This window comes from Heptranchias perlo, chromosome 19 (assembly GCF_035084215.1).
Source record: "Heptranchias perlo isolate sHepPer1 chromosome 19, sHepPer1.hap1, whole genome shotgun sequence".
Classification (NCBI taxonomy): Eukaryota; Metazoa; Chordata; class Chondrichthyes; order Hexanchiformes; family Hexanchidae; genus Heptranchias; species Heptranchias perlo.
The window spans coordinates 10,595,942-10,612,768 of NC_090343.1; the positions used below are offsets into that span (position 1 = coordinate 10,595,942).

At 44.7% G+C, this 16,827-nt stretch overlaps 1 protein-coding gene across 4 annotated transcripts in view; it reads left to right on the forward strand.

Moving 5' to 3' along the window:
* The window catches only part of LOC137335158 (protein phosphatase 1 regulatory inhibitor subunit 16B-like), a 103,076-nt gene that overhangs the window by 37,002 nt on the left and 49,247 nt on the right, over positions 1-16,827 (forward strand). For all 4 annotated transcript variants that reach the window (XM_068000307.1, XM_068000310.1, XM_068000309.1 and 1 more), the window contains exon 3: positions 11,275-11,345. In XM_068000307.1, coding sequence (XP_067856408.1) covers positions 11,275-11,345 — 71 coding nt within the window. The remainder of the gene's footprint in view (positions 1-11,274; positions 11,346-16,827) is intronic.

A 16,827-nucleotide genomic window follows, 5' to 3' on the forward strand; every position in this document is an offset into this window, starting at 1 on the left:
TGTCGTAACAGCCTTTGGGTCAAAAGAGAAGATAAAGTGGTAGAGCTGGGTGTCATCATTGTACATGTGGAAGGTGACCCCATGCTTCCAGATTATATCACTGAAGGGTAATATTTAAATGATTGGAAAAAAAGAGGTGACCATGCAGTTTGTTTTCTCTTGGTCCCTGATGTTAAGTTGGGTTGGGGAATGGTCCTGCTAACTAGGGTCGCTGTCCTGTCCTGTCTTTGGGTGGATCAGTGCTGGCTTATTTTCCCTTCATTGGTGCTCTCTCCTGGAAATTGGCTTGAGTATTGGAGGCATGCCTGTTCTACAAAGTGGACCCCCAGAAATGGATCCCAGACTGGTTAATGTTTTCCCCAATTCCAAGACTCTTCACTCCCAGAGCAAGCTGGACCTGTGGGAAAAACCATAATCTATCGATGTGCCCCACCTCGCAAGTAGAGTGTATTTAAAATGTGCAATAGCTTCATAAAACATATATGTGAATGTAATCTTTAAAGATACAGTTTAAAAAAACACATCAGGTCGAAGGAAACAACCTCTCATTGTAACAAAATGCCACTTTGATCCGAGTTGAAGAAGTCAGAGGGGGGAATTCAAGTCTAAAGCTCCTGTTAAAAAAACAAAAAATACTCTCCCAAGCTCCTGCTAAGTTTCTAAAGAAAACATAACTTAAATTGTGCAATTTGTGAGACAGATGTTGTATTTTTTCTAACACTAGTAATCAAATGTGTTAATATAATCACAGACACTGTGGGATGAGCCTGTAGAAATATTAGTGTAGACAGATAGACTATTTTGCCACTTCCCACTCCTAACTGGCACAGTACTGATCACAAAATAATTAATAAAGAACAACAATGTGTGACAAGGTGGGAAGCAATGATTTCTGTTTGCTAAAGTTTTATTACAGACACTTTCATCCCCCCACATCCAAAGCATCAATTCATTCAGGCAAAAGAAATATGCAACAACGTTAAGCATGCTAATACATTTCCAATTATATTTTCTAATGGGATTGTTCTCTGCCTTTGAAAATCTGGTTGTATGAAGAACAAGTGATCGGCAGTGAATTATTAAGGGGAGGGGCAAGAAAAACTGTTTTTGCAGTCTGAACTCTTTTTATGGATAAAGAAATCTATTAATTCAGACTCTGGGGTGTACAGTACTTCTACCTATTCTGCTTTACACATGTTGGAACACCAGCTGCAGATGTCCACATGGTTCAGTTGTTGAATGCCAGGTGCTAGTGGTCTCTAACTTTTTCGTCAAAACCCTGGTGATAGGGAGGGGGAAATGAGTTGCGGTACCTGATTGTTAAGCTCCAAACCCTGCTAGAAGCACATGTTGCATGGACTTCAGTTGAGGTCAGGATTGGGCTCAGCTGTAATGCCTTCTGTAAAGTGGCATTACCATGAATGGTGATCTTTTGAGCATGGATGTAGAGGGCACTTTGAGCCTGCACTCCAGCAAGGAATCAACACCTTTAGGAAGAAAATTGTCATGGGGGGAAAAGAACATCACCTGCTAGAGTCTAGTGGACGCTACGCTGAAAACATGCCAACATCGGGAACTGACTTCTGACTAACGTGCATGTTATCATTGGGCAGTAAGTTGCAGCAGCCAACAAGCATGACTGCATTGGGCAATACAATGTGGTCCTCCTGTCTGACAAACAGGCAACATTCAGGCAGTGTGGAGTTCAGAGCTCAGTGCAATTTGCTATTCAATTAATGCACTAGAGATGCCACACTATTTGGCAACTAAGTTTGATTGGCTTGTTTCATTTAGTTTACAGATCAGATAGTGTCTTTTCAGAAATCAATTAGGTTTCTTTCAACAAAAACATTTTGCATTTGTCTTGTGCCTTTAATGTAGAAAATATCGCAGGGTACTTTAGAGAGGGAAGAAAAACAAATAGAAATAGTGACGTGAATAGAGGATGAGCCATTAGGAGCGATGACCGAAAGCTTGGTTGATAAGATGGGTGCAGGGTTTCCAAAGGGGTGAGGGAGAAAATGGAGAGGTGATGTTTTTTTTTGGGGGGGGGGGGGGGGGTGGTGGGAGGGAAGTTCATGAGAGTATGACCAAGGAGGCTGACAGTTCTGCTGCCAACGGTGGGGCGAAGGCAAGATGGGCAAAAATGGGCGCGCCCGGATTTCTAGGCCTTCCAATTCTATCTCATCAGGACAAACCAAATGTGTTTTTGAAGCTCTGTGCATGTCTACACAAGAGAAGTGGCAAAAAGAACACAGGATTCATGAGATCTAGTATTTTTTTAAAAAAGGGGCGGGGCAGACAGGAAGGGGGAAGGGCTGTCATGTATATGTTTTCCAATGTACTGAAAAGTTTCCACAGAGTAGTAACCTACTTAAAAATGTCAACTGCATGTCTGGTGTTAGCCCCATGTGTTCTTCCAGCCTAGTCATGGTGTTGAGCAGGGTAGATTAAACACTTTTAGAATCTACTAAAAAGCTTTGTTCTTGGAACACAAGAAGGTACACAATGAGAGGCTCTCTGCGGCTATCCAGCCCAATCATTTTCAGAGCATATACCCTAGTTTCAACCATTTAATCTTCTCAGGGAAAATTTTGCATAAATACTCCCTGATCCCCATAAGAATAGCCAGCAGCAGGCTGCTTTGTAAACTCTGCTGCTATAATGCCATGTTTACGATGGCAGCAAGTGCATTTTTGCAGTAAATACTGCAGCTATATAGTGTCATATAATTCCTTCATATAATACCCGATAAAATGATTCTGTATCCTTTTCAGCAAGATTATCCAGTGAGTAGCAAAATCCTGGCTTCTCTCTTGTTCTGTGCTGTGTTAGCTGATCCCACCCAGAGGTGGGCAATAGGGTTACCACAATTGGCTTCAGCATCTCTAGGTTAAGGAGGGGGAAATTGGCCAGGGTTTCCTATTGTGATTGCCGTCCAGTGATTTCTGTTGAAAGTGCACGTCTGTGGAGGTTGGATGACGGTAAGATTATCTCGGCTGTGATGATTTGGGTTGAGCAGCCTGTCGACACTCGCTGTCAAAGCTCACGTATGCAGAATAGGCAACTGGGTGAGGCATAAGAAGGCAACCACACTCCAGTAAGGACATAACTCCTTCAGGCGAGGATGGTACTTGTTATAGATCTCCAAGTCAGGCACCTGGAGATGATGAGTTACTATAGAAACAAATTACTAAAGCCTCGGTTAAACACGCCTGCTTTAATTGGCCCAATAGGGGTAGCACTGAGTTACCTCAGTGTCACCAGTCAGAAAACCGCACCACGCCTGCTCATTTGAGAAGGGCACCAGTAATACGATAGTCTAACACAAGGTCCAATTAAACTGAAAGAAGCTTAAAGTAAAACTAAATGAGCTTATTATTGAAATCAATTATAGAGTATACGTCTTGCGGTGCTCACCGGTCGCGAAAGGCCTTCAGTGTACTGCCAGACACTGCATAGTCCCTCCCCAGGGCCATTCAGGCATAGACAAGACCCACGGAAGAGAAGCAGGCAGCCAGAGCAGCCCTCCCGTGGGTCCCACACATCCTGTAGGGGAGAAGATTAGTGAGGAAAACAAAATTTGTACAGTGTGTTTTAGAAAAAAAAAGAGCTAGGATTAATGTTAAAACATTAGTAGCAGAGACATGTCGCCTGTTTCTCACCAATTTTATTTGGGTAAACACATGCTCCGCACCTCCCCCCCCCCCCCCCCCCCCTCACTGATGTGGAGATGCCGGTGATGGACTGGGGTTGACAATTGTAAACAATTTTACAACACCAAGTTATAGTCCAGCAATTTTATTTTAAATTCACAAGCTTTCGGAGGCTTCCCCTTTCACATCGTTCACCTGAGGAAGGGGGAAGCCTCCGAAAGCTTGTGAATTTAAAATAAAATTGCTGGACTATAACTTGGTGTTGTAAAATTGTTTACAATTGTCCCCCCCTCACTGTTTATAAACAACATAATGTGTCTTGTATGAGCTGGCTTCTCATCAGCAGTCCATTTTGTTCAGTTAGCAGAAGTGAATAGAGAGGGCGTGGGTAGGAAATGACTTTGAGGTTTTCAGTTTCCATTCACTTAGCAGAATTAGTTACTTGACCCTTTGAATGCTACTGATAAGATATCCTATTTTATTGAAGTGTGTGGGCTGCCATCAAGATATCCCGTTCTCAGCACCTCCTCGTTTTGTGATCTGGCCTGAAACCGAGCTTGCCGTTTGATCGCTGCACAGGACGCTGCAATAAGGCAGCAGGATAGTAACTGTGATTTTGAGTAGCTGAAAATTTTAAGGCTGTTGACTTGTTAACATCTGACCTGATTTGTTTCCCTGGAGGTGGCAGCGAGAGGAAAACAGTTGTGTTGCAAAGCGTCAATTATTTTCATCAAATGGTATTGTGTCAAAATAAGAATATCAGGTTCACAGTCTAACGGATGGCTCAGCTGATCCCTCCAATGAAACGGGGAGCCCCGGAGAAGATGAACGAATGGGTTTTGAAGGCGTTTTTTCCTCCCTTCCTCTCCTGAAGTTACTGACTGATGCTACAGTGTGGTTCCATGGCCACCAGTTGCCTGCTGTTTCCTCACCCAAGTGGCCATTCTTCAAGCGTGAGCCGAGATAGAATGTCACCATGAGGCAACGTCCTGGCTGAACCCAATCCTGCCTTTATGTAACATCTGCTGGGTAGATTTTAAAATTTTCATCCTTGTTTTCAAATCCCTCCATGGCCTATCCCTCCCTATCTCTGCAACCTCCTCCAGCCCTACAACCCTCCGAGATCTCTGCACTCCTCCAATTCTGGCCTCTTGCGCATCCCCGATTTTAATCGCCCCACCATTGGCAGCCGTGCCTCCAGCTGTCTAGGCCCTAAGCTCTGGAAATCCCTCCCTAAACCCCTCCACCTCTCTCTCCTCCTTTTAAGACGCTCCTTAAAACCCACGTCTTGTCCTAATATCTCCTTAAGTGGCTCGGTGTCACATTATGTTTGATAACACTCATGTGAAGCACCTTGCGGTGTTTTACTATGTTAAAGGTGCAAGTTGTTGTAGTCATCAGGAGTGAGAAACAGGTTCATTTCTTCGTGCCCTCCTTGGCCTGGGGCACTGAGGCTATTTATAGAGTCTCTACTACCACAGTGCCTGTCAGTTGACTCAGCACGGACCAGAAATCAAACCAGGGTTCTTCCTGCCAGTATGACTCAATTCCACATTTACAATTGAATCATCAGGGCAGCCTGCACATGAATTTTTTTATGACATTACTTTAATGTCATAAAATTAATATTCACTTCTACTGCCAATGACGTTATTTTCTGATGCTTCACTGTGATAATTGGATTTTGTTAAATACTGCTATTTTGAAATTGTGTCTGGGCCGGTCTTAAAGAAACCCATCGTATCGCAGGTATTGTGTTTTTTTTTCCCCCTTGTGAAATCTGACACAATGGACTGACCCTCATGTTTGTTGATATTCCTACAGTCCGAGGGTTAAGTGATGGTGCCTGGATTTGACTCATTAATAAAAATGGATCTGTGTAGTGGAAATGTGTTGGAATTGACCTTTGCTGCGTGCCGTGGCTGCCTGACTTCCTTTGGCCGTTGCACTGACTCATTCCTTCCTACCAGTTTGTGTGGAATTCTCACCGCATCATTAGGTCTTTTGTATGCTATGATGTCATCCCATGTGTACACCTGCAAATAAAACTTCACTGCTTCCTAAACGTATTTTTTTCAGAAAATACAGGAAAGGTTGGGTAAAAGGGAATAGCTCCCCCCCGCCCCCTGGTCAGCCACTGGCTGCTGTAGTATGACCTGGGGATTGAACCTGGGACCCTCTAGTCCATACATCTACGTATTACACCAGGAGGCACTTTAGCCCATTATTCCATTGGAGGCGAGTATGTATCCACTGCGCAAATCCCTCACAGCTCCCACATTAAACATATATGATGCATACACCAGCGTGAGCTTTATTACTGTGGGCGATTATGTATGACCAGCTGACTGCAGTGAATCTCTTACTGTGTTTCCAAGAAAGATCGGAGAGCCACAATTGGGGCCCTTTGATCCTTTCACTTTAATGAGGAATATATTTTCCTCCCTCATTGCATAACAGTTGGGATCTCTGCAGCAGATAGCATGTGAGTAAAGATGAAGCATGTTGACCAACCTGACACTGCACGGCTGTGTGTGTGTATGTGTATATGTTTGCTTGCTATTTAATCAGATAACCCTGCCTGCTTCAGATACTCAAGCTGTGATTACACATTTCAATTGGGTGATTGTTTAGTTAATGATCAGCTCAGGCCAGTGGCCACAGTTGACCATTTTCTTTTTAAAAAGCTGCAAAATATTTGTTTCTTTCTTTCTCTCTCTCTCTCTCTCTCTCTCCAAGCAATTAACATAAGATTACATCTTAGAGACAGGCACACAAAGACCCTCTCATTGCGAAAACATTTAGGTCAGTAGCTTTAACAATGTTCGTTAAGCTAATTGGCAATTAGTGGTCAGAGTTACTAAACTCTAATCATCTATAAATGCTCGTGCACTCTGCTGAGGTGATTACGGATTACATTGTTGATCTTGATTAATCAATAGAGGTTACCCATGCTTCGAATCCCGGCACTTCCAGGGAGGTTAATTGAGACTGTGTGTAAAAATATTAATTTGTATATTTTTTTAAATCACTCGGGCACTCGCTGCAAACTGCTGTGTGATGGCTCCTATTGGAAAGTCCATGTGGAAGTATAGAATCATACAGCACAGAAGGAGGCCGTTCGGCCCATCGTGCCTGTGCCAGCTCTTCGAAAGAGCTGCCCAATTAGTCCCACTCCTGCTTTTTCCCTGTAGCCCTGCAAATTTTTCCTTTTCAAGCATTTATCCAATTCCCTTTCGAAAGTTACTATTGAATCTGCTTCCCCTCCCCCCTCCTCCCCCCCCCCCCCCCCCCCACTACCCTTTCAGGCAGTGCATTCCAGATCATAATAACTCCTTGCATAAAAAACGTTCACCTCTTTGCTCCTCTGGTTCTTTTGCCAGTCAGGTGTGTGAATGTCAGGTGAGGACAGGGTTGGGCTGGGCTCTGATGCCTGAAATGGCTGCCAACGCACACCACCTAGGCACACGCATAAAGAATGGGCACTTGGGTGAGTTAACTAAAGGGTGACCAGAGTCACCACCTGCAGGAGGCTGAGGAAAAATAAATGGTCAGAATATAACTCCTTGATACCAGTAAATTCTTCTGATTTTTATTGGGGGGTTATGTCTCCCAACTCCCCCAGCTCACCACAGATGGCCGAGTCCTAGGAATGTGCTATATTGAGGAACGTTGAGCTGGAACCAATGTACTGTAGCATAGTAACATTGTGGCAGTGTATCAGTCCACTGAATTACCAAGTCCCAGCTCTTTACGTGGTGTAGATGCACCTGGTACTTGCACTGCCAAGGGCCCATTGGCCTTTACATGTATTAAATTGCTGCTATTCTTTCCTTCTAACTTTCCTCCTTTGCTGTTTCAAAGCTCACTTATGACAGCAGGTAAATGCACACTGTGTAGAGGCACACAGTTCCAGGTTTAGTTCCGGGGCTGTGCTAAATTAGCTGATTTCAACCAGGGAGCAATTGAGGCGCTAAAATTGGTTTTGATGCTCCGGGGTAGGAAGAGGAAAAAAAAGGTCACGATTGCTGTCCAGTGACCCTTGTTTGAAAAGTCCATGTGTGTGGACATTGGAGGAAGACAGGATTTGCCTGGTTGTGATGTGTTTCACAATTGGATAGCCTGCTGACGTCACTGTGGGACTCACACATGAAGAATGGATTTTGAGGCTTCTTTCCTGAAGAAGCCAGAGTCCTTTGTCATGGACACCAGCAGCAGAGCTATGATATTTCTTCAATGTGGCCACCTCGTGACTTCCCCCTGTGACTTCTCTGGTTCCCAGAATAGAATGAGATTGTGCCCACATCCTTGAAAGCATAGAAAAAGAGACTTCCAAAGTATCTAATTTTAAACGAGGATAAGTAACTCCTCCTAGACGCAGCAGAAGATGAATCATCTTCCAGCCCATGGTTCCATGTGGGAAATAGGTCTGGTTGAGTGAAAAATTATTACAAGCTTCTCCAAAGTCACAAATAGCCAGAATATCAAGTAGTGTGACGTTCTTTTTGCTACTTTTTCTCCTCTCTTCGCCCTTCTCTCATGAAGGCGCTGATTGTTGCTTTGGAATGATTCTACAGATGCTAGCTGTATCTCATTCCAGTGGCTGTCCATTCTTCATGTGTGAGCCTCACAGTGACATCAGCAGACTATTCAACTGCGAAGCACATCACAACCAGGCAAATCCTGTCTTCCTCCAATGTCCACACACATGAACTTTTCAAACGAGGTTCACTGGATAGCAATCATGACTTTATTTTCTCTTCCTACCAGAGAGCATCAAAACCAATAATAGCGCCTCAATTGATCGCTGGTTGAGATCAGCTTATTAGCACAGTGTGGAACAGTGTGTCACCACGCAGTGCATTTACCTGCTGTCATATGGGAACTTTGAATTTTTTTTAAATATAGCAATCCAATTTTATAGCTGATAGACTACTTAAAAAAAAAAATCCACTGCTGCTCTAAATCTAATGCTTTTCCTTTCTAATGCTTCTCCTTCGAGCATCTGCCATCCAGCCACCTGCCTCCATGTCAGAAGAATGTAATCAATAATAGAGCTGAATGCCACGTTATGAATTTTATTGTTTGTTCTTGGGATGTGGACGATTCTTGCAGGGCTGCCTTTATCGCCTATACCTAGTTTCTCTGAGAAGGTGGTTGTGGGCCGCCTTCTTCAGTAAATGTTTTTATAACTGGGTAGCTTGCTTGTCCTCTTTAGAAGACACTGAGAGTCAACCACGTAGTGTGGACTGGAGTCAAGTAGGCCAGACCACTTTGGATTTAAAAGGATATTTCTTCTGCGATAGGTGATGGGTGATATGAGTCTTGGTACATCGGGTCCTTTCTGAAGCAATCTGCTTTCCACTGCAGCCTAGACAAGAGATGCACTTTTCACCAAAGTTGTTTTTGGTGTAAGACGTAAAGCTGAACTTTCAGCTAAAAATCTCCCAGCTAGGATTTGCCCCATCTTGACAACTCTGGTTAAAGTGCAAGGGCTGCAAATGTTGTCTTAAGTTAGTTAAAATGTAGGACATGTGTCTAGGCTGTGGTGATGAGGCTCTGCATTTAGTTTAACTGTTTCATCGTGGCTTTGACTGATTCATTTTCACATCACTCACTGGCATTTACTGGACACATTCATAGCACTGGTCCCTTAGCTATCACACTGCAATAATACACAACAGAACATATCAGTTACTGGTGTAATTATAAATAGGAGGAGAAATTAAGGGAGTGACTGCTGGAGATAGCTCAAAGCTACAGTCGGCTGGGTCACTGGAGGCAGGTGAGATGCTCTGATCACATTGCATTTTTCTCTAATTATGGTTATTGTGTTTAAGATATTTCCTGATAATTCAGTAGCTCAACTTGGCACAGGAACCATTCAACTGATTTATTTACATAAAATACATGACTTAACAGTATTAACTTCTCACACTGAGAACACTCTCTTTCCCTACACTCCTTGGATATGAAAAATAACAAAGGCGCAACTTACTCTTTCTAAATAACGTGGGCCCACCTTCTCTGGCTTAACTTTTCAAAGCAAAGATGGTTCAGATTTTTATAATAGAGACAGTCTTTTTGCTGCCAGCTGACACTCTGTGACAGAGAGAAAGCGAGAGACATTCTCTTTAAGAACTGTGCATAAACAATATGCCTTTCATGATTTAAATTAGCTAGATTAGATAACTCACACCAATATTGAATGAAAACAAAGGAGATGATCTTTATTGCTGGGCTAAGATACCTATCAATTTTCTGGAGGCTGTTTTAGGCTCCAGAAGCTTTGGGTTGTCACAGACCCTTTGTTTATCCATGTAGAGCTTTGGTCTCCTTACCTAAGGAAGGATATACTTGCCTTATAGATGGTGCAACGAAGGTTTACTAGATTGATTCCTGGGATGAGAAGGTTGTCCTATGAGGAGAAATTGAGTAGAATGGGCCTAAGCTGTCTGGAGTTTAGAAGAATGAGAGGTGATCTTATTGAAACATACAAGATTCTGAGAGGGTTTGACAGGGTAGATGCTGAGAGGTTATTTCCCCTGGCTGGAGAGTCTAGAACTAGGGGGCATAGTCTCAGGATAAGGGGTCGGCCATTTAGGACTGAGATGAGGAGAAATTTCTTCACTCAGATGGTTGTGAATCTTTGGAATTCTCTACCTCAAAGGGCTGTGGCTGCTCAGTCGTTGAGTATATTCAAGACAGAGATCAATAGATTTTTGGACTCTAAGGGAATCAAGAGATGGGGGTTGTCGGGCAGGTGGGAAAGTGGAGTTGAGGTCAAAGATCAGCCACGATCTTATTGAATGGCGGAACAGACTCGTGGGGCCATATGGCCTACTCCTGCTCCTATTTCTTATGTTCTTATATTGTTTTGGTTGTATGATGCAAAATATACCATTAAATGAAGTAATGAGAGATGGGTAGGTATGTATAAAAGTGCAGAAGAATGCTCAGAAGTAAGGATCAGGTGGAAAGACGGAACTTGTGCCGTTCTTGCTTCCCTTCCCACCTCACAGCTAATTAGAGCAACAATAGTTAAAGTGGAGGAGGAGGTTGCCTTTCAAATTTACATTCTGGAAGGAAAGAGCAACCAATTCAACTGTGACTCTGAAAAGGCCTGGATTGGACTTGTTTGGGTTCACAAGATCACAAGACATATGGATAAGGAAGGCCAATCAACCCATGCTCACCCATTTAGAAAGAGCCTCCAGTCACTCTTTACCACATTCTCCCCTCCCAATTACAGCATCAATCGGTTCCTAAATGATTCCATGGTTTTTGCCCCCATAACTTTACCCGGAAGTCCATTCCATGTGTGTATTACTTTTTGAGCAAAGATCAAGCCTACAATTTGCCCTTTGAACCTGTGCTTCTAGTCCTACTGTTGCAATTTAATCTGAAATGGTGTTGCAGATTTACTGTTTCCTACACCTCAATGAAGTTACCTCTTAGTTGCCTCCTTTTGAGGCTGGAAAGCCCAAGTTTTTCAAGACTTCCTTATAACTGAGCCAACTGAAGTTAGTTATATGCCCTATCCCTTTTCTTAAATGAGAGAAAGTTAGTCTAAAAGCAGAGCTGCGTTCTGTGAGTAATTATAGTCTTTTTATTGCAGTGAGCCTCTTACTGAAGAAGAATACGAATCCAGATCTGTGCAATGAAGATGGACTCACTGCATTACATCAGGTAAGGAGTAGCCTTCTGATTCACTTTTACTCCCGGAAATATCTCAGTTGTAGAAACAGAGACCTTTAGAAATCCCCCATTGGATGCAGTCTCCATGAAGGAAAGGTATACACATTCACTCGTTTGTAACAGAGTCTCTCAGTCAGAAAGTTTTAATCGTCATAAAAGCCAAGTAAGCTCTGACTCCCAGTTGGTTCTACGTTAGCTGTTCTCAGCCAGGCTGATGATTAGTCCTGCTGGAAGCTACCACTTTTATGTCATTTTGCATCCACACACGTGCATTTCCAGCAGGTCTGACTGTATACTGATCAGGGGCAATCAGTTGTTACGCCCCTGCTGACATCCTGACTGAGATCATCTAACAGCACGGACCAGGGATAGAATCTGGGTCCATCGTGGTCTGTGTGGCTCAGTTACACACCGCCTTTACCAACTGAGATATCGAGAGAGCTGCTATATTTAAATAACAGAGCAAGTCTAAAATTTATGATTATGTAGGTTTAATAAGAGAGAAAGAATTGTATTTATATAGCACCTTTCACGACCTCAGGAGGTCCCAAAGCGCTTTACAGCCAATGAAGTACTTTTGAAGTGTAGTCACTGTTGTGATATAGGAAACTCAGCAGCCAATTTTTGCACAACAAAGTCCCACAAATAGCCATGAGCTAAATGACCAGAAAAGCTGTTTTAGTGATATTGGTTGAAGGATGAAAATAGTAATGATAAATGCTGTTTGGTCTTTAGCTGTGAGCTGAGCTGCCAATGGGCTAGGGTTCCTTTGACAGTTGAGAGAAGATAGGTGGGTTAATTCCACAAGACAATAACGTCATGCTATACCAAAGATTGACTCGATGATTAAGAAGATACCAACACTGTGATCACGAGCGCACTGATGCGGCATGTATTGCTCTGTGTAGTGGTATGACACAGGTTTGCATCTGTGATACCCAGTCCAAGCTATGCCTTTAAGAGTTTGGGGGGTGGGGGTGGAGAAACAAGACATCCTCCCAGGAGGGAATAAAATCATCAGGTGAGTCTTTTCCCCCTCCCCCTTCCTGGCTCTTCAGGAATTGACAGCTTTGTGATGCCTTGCAAGCAAAACCGGAAACTGACTGCATTTGATTTATGCCTTTTTGTACGATGTACATGCTGGCCAGTCATTGAAATCCAGTCAATGCTGCCAACAGTTTTCTTCATGGAGATCTCTGCGCTCCTCCAATTCTGGCCTCTTGCGCGTCCCAGATTTTCATCGCTTCACCATTGGCAGCCGTGCCTTCAGCTGCCTAGGCCCTAAGCTCTGGAATTCCCATCCTAAACCTCTCCGCCTCTCTATTTCTCTCCTTTTTTAAGACCCCTCCTTAAAACCTACCTCTTTGACCAAGCTTGCAGTCACCTGTTTTAATATCTCCTTATGTGGCTCAGTGTCAAAGTTTGTTTGCTAACACTCCTGTGAAGCGCCTTGGGATGTTTTACTATGTTAAAGGTGCTATATAAATGCAAATTGTTGTCCGTCTGAAGAAAGCAGACCACTAAATCCAATAAGAAGTATTTGTTCTTATATGAACTCTTCTGCCTTATTCGGAAGTGGAACATTTTAAGGCTCTGGATGAAGAACTTTATTTATAGATCAGCTGCCACCCTATGGGACAAAGTGCACAGTGGCTCTTGATTATTAATGCCAACCAAAAATATCAATATTATGCTAGTTCCAGTAAACCAATTAACATAAAGGGACCATGTTCCTCTTTTTTCAAAATCTATTTTATTCACCCCACCAGCACATCTCAACAACAACCTGCATTTATATAGCGCCTTTAACGTAGTAAAACGTCCCAAGGCGCTTCACAGGAGCATAATCAGACAAAAATTGACACCGAGCCACAGAAGGAGGTATTAGGACAGGTGACCAAAAGCTTGATCAAAGAGGTAGGTTTTAAGGAGCATCTTAAAGGAGGAGAGAGAGAGGCGGAGCGGTTTAGGGAGAGAATTCCAGAGCTTGGGGCCGAGGCAGCTGAAGGTACGGACGCCAATGGTGGAGCGATTAAAATCGGGGAAGCGGAAGAGGCAAGAATTGGAGGAGCGCAGAGATCTCGGAAGGTCGTAGGGCTGGAGGAGGTTACAGAGATAGGGCTGGGCGAGGCCACGGAGGGATTTGAAAACAAGGATGAGAATTTTAAAATCGAGGTGTTGCCGGACCAGGAGCCAATGTAAATCAGCGAGCACAGGGGTGATGGGTGAACGGGACTTGGTGCGAGTTAGAATGCGGGCAGCAGAGTTTTGGATGAGCTCAAGTTTATGGATGGTGGAATATGGGAGGCCGGCCAGGAGAGCATTGGAATAGTCTAGACTGGAGATAACAAAGGCATGGATGAGGTTTTCAGCAGCAGATGAGCTGAGGCGGTGCGGAGACGGGCGATGTTGCAAAGGTGGAAGTAGGCGGTCTTGGTGATGGAGTGGATATGTGGTTGGAAGCTCATCTCAGGGTCAAATAGGACACTAAGGTTGTGAATATCTGGTTCAGCCCCAGACAGTTGCTAGGGAGAGGGATGGAGCCAGTGGTTAGGGAACGGAGTTTGCGGCGGGGACCAAAGACAATGGCTTTGGTCTTCCCAATATTTAGTTGGAGGAAATTTTTGCTCATCCAGCACTGGATGTCAGACAAGCAATGTGACAAATGAAAGACAGTGGAGGAGTCGAGGGAGGTGGTTGTGAGGTAGAGCTGGGTGTCGTCCGGGTACATGTGGAATCTGACGTGTTTTCAGATGATGTCACCGAGGGGCAGCAGGTAGATGAGAAATAGGAGAGGGGGCAAGGATAAATCCTTGGGGGATTCCAGAGGTAATGGTGCAGGAACAGGAAGAGAAGCCATTGCAGGTGATTCTCTGGCTACAACTGGATAGATAAGAATGGAACCAGGCGAGCGCAGTCCCATCCAGCTGGACAACGGAGGAGAGACGTTGGAGGAGGATGGTGTGGTCAACCATGTCAAAGGCCACAAACAGGTCGAGAAGGATGAGGGGGGATAATTTACCACGGTTGCTGTCACATAGGATGTCATTTGTGACTTTGATAAGGGCCGTTTCAGTACAGTGGCAGGGGCAGAAACCTGATTGGAGGGATTCAAACATGGAGTTGCGGGAAAGATGGGCATGGATTTGGGAGGCGACAACACATTCAAGGACTTTGAAGAGGAAATGGAGGTTGGAGATGGGGCGGCAGTTTGCATGGACAGAGGGGGTCAAGAGTGGATTTTTTTGAGGAGGGGTATGATGACTGCAGATTTGAAGGGGAGGGGGACAGCACCTGAGGAGAGGGAACAATTAACAATATCAGCTAACATGGGGGCCAGGAAGGGAAGTTGGGTGGTCAGCAGTTTAATGGGAATAGGGTCAAATGAGCAGGAGTTGGGTCTCATGGTCACGATGAGCTCGGAGAGGGCATGAGATGAGATAGGAGAGAAACTAGAGAAAGATGCAAGATCAGGGCTAGGGCAAGGGGGAGCCTTAGGGGAAGTTTGGCTTGGTGGGCTAGGGAAAGGGAGGGAAGCGACAGAGGCAGCTGAACGGATGGTCACAATCTTAGTGACAAAGCAGTCCATGAGCTCCTCGCACTTTTCGTTGGAGGTGAGGGTGGAGGAGGCAGGGGTTTAAGAAGATGGTTTGTAGTGGAGAAGAGAAGCCGGGGGTTATCTTTGCATTCCAGGATGACCCTGGAATAGTGAGCAGTTTTGGCAGAGGAGGGCAGGACCTGATAGCACTTTACGTGGTCCAGCCAGCTCTGGCGATGAATGGCTAAACCAGTTGTCTGCTATAAACGTTCAAGTCTGCGTCCCTTGGACTTAAGGGAGAGGAGATGAGGTTTGTACTGGGGGAAACGACCAGGATGAGAGAGAGTAATGGTTTTAACAGGGACAAGGGCATCAAAGGTGGAGGTTAGGGTGTGATTGAGCAGATCGGTAGCTGCAGAAATGTCATGGTGAATGTAGGGCCAAACAGACAGTTGGGAATTTGAAAGTGCCGTTGTAAGTGACCTGGGGAGAGTTTTTTCCCAGGGTGGACACAGAATGAAGTGGGGTTGGGAGGGGGAAGGGGGATGTGGGTGGAGAGGGATACAAGGAAGTGATCAGAGATGGCCTTATCCGTGATTGACACGATGGGAGTAGAGAGGCACGTGAGATGGCAAGATCGAGGGCATGGCCGTGAATATAGGTAGGGGAGTTTATATGGAGGGAGAGATTAAGGGAGGATAGGAGGGCAGCGAACTCAGAGGAGAGAGAGAGAGAATGACGATTCAAGATGGAGGTTGAAATCACTGAGGATGAGAAGTCGCTCAGTGCAGAGGCTGAGGGAGGAAAGCAGTGAAGATATCTCGGTGAGAAACTTGGCGTGGTACTTGGGTGGGCGGTAGAGAATGAGGATTTTGAAGGAGAGGCGAGAGGGGTGGAACGAGGTGAGATGCTCATAGAAAGAGAAGGTGCCAGAAGAGCAGGGGGACCGACCAAAGTGTGATTTGGTGATAAGGGCCAGACCGCCACGCCGGCGGTCTGGGCGGGGCAAGTGTTGGAAGGTATAGCCAGGGGGGAGGCTTCATTAAGGGGGAAGGTATCATCACCCATCAGCCAGGTTTCCATCAAGGCCTTGACCATCGCTCCCCACGGTCATCTGCCATGCAGCATCCCTGAATGGGATGGTTACCAAGCGACCATTCTCACGCCTCCGCTGCGATGTAATCAATCACCGGGAGATGCAAGACATCTGACAGCGACCCTCTTTCCAATTATTTTGCCCCTCTGATCAGGAAGAATTCTTCCCCCCCATAATCCGTGCAGCTGAGATCGGTAAGTTGCTGCAGGTGTGAATCATTGGCTCCGACCTGCGTCCTCAACACTCTGTGATGCAGGACGCTGGAGCTCGAAAGTGCTGCAGCAGCATTGCTGATTCATGGCACCCAATTAAAGGGAAAAAGGATCCAAAGAAAACCAGGAAATACTTGAAAGGTCTCAAAATAGCAACAAAGATGAAAGCATTTCCCTTCAGCTTGATCTTATTTTAGCCAATCACTTCCTTTTTGATGTACACTATTCAGCTTGTCAGATGAATCACTACTAAATTAAGTAGATGTGCTCGGCTGTAACCTAGCTGCCCTCTCAGCCGAAGCAGCCCCATTCGCTGTACAGGTATTGGCAAAAATCATAACCGGGCAGTTGGGATAGCTTCCAAGGGTCAACGGTAAAAGAATGGGTTTCCTGTAGAGAGCAGAGCACATAACTCTATTAAGGATGACTTTAATAATAAAAAAAAATGAATCTGATCTATTGATTACCCCATCATCCTGGATGCCACCAATGAAGCGATTAGCCTCTTCCAGTACTGCTGTTAACCCGGCCACAAGGAGTTGTGCGATAGCAGCCTGGGCTAACTAGTTCTTTTACTTTAAGGAACATTGTAGGCCATTCAGCCCCTCAGCCATTCAATTAGATCCT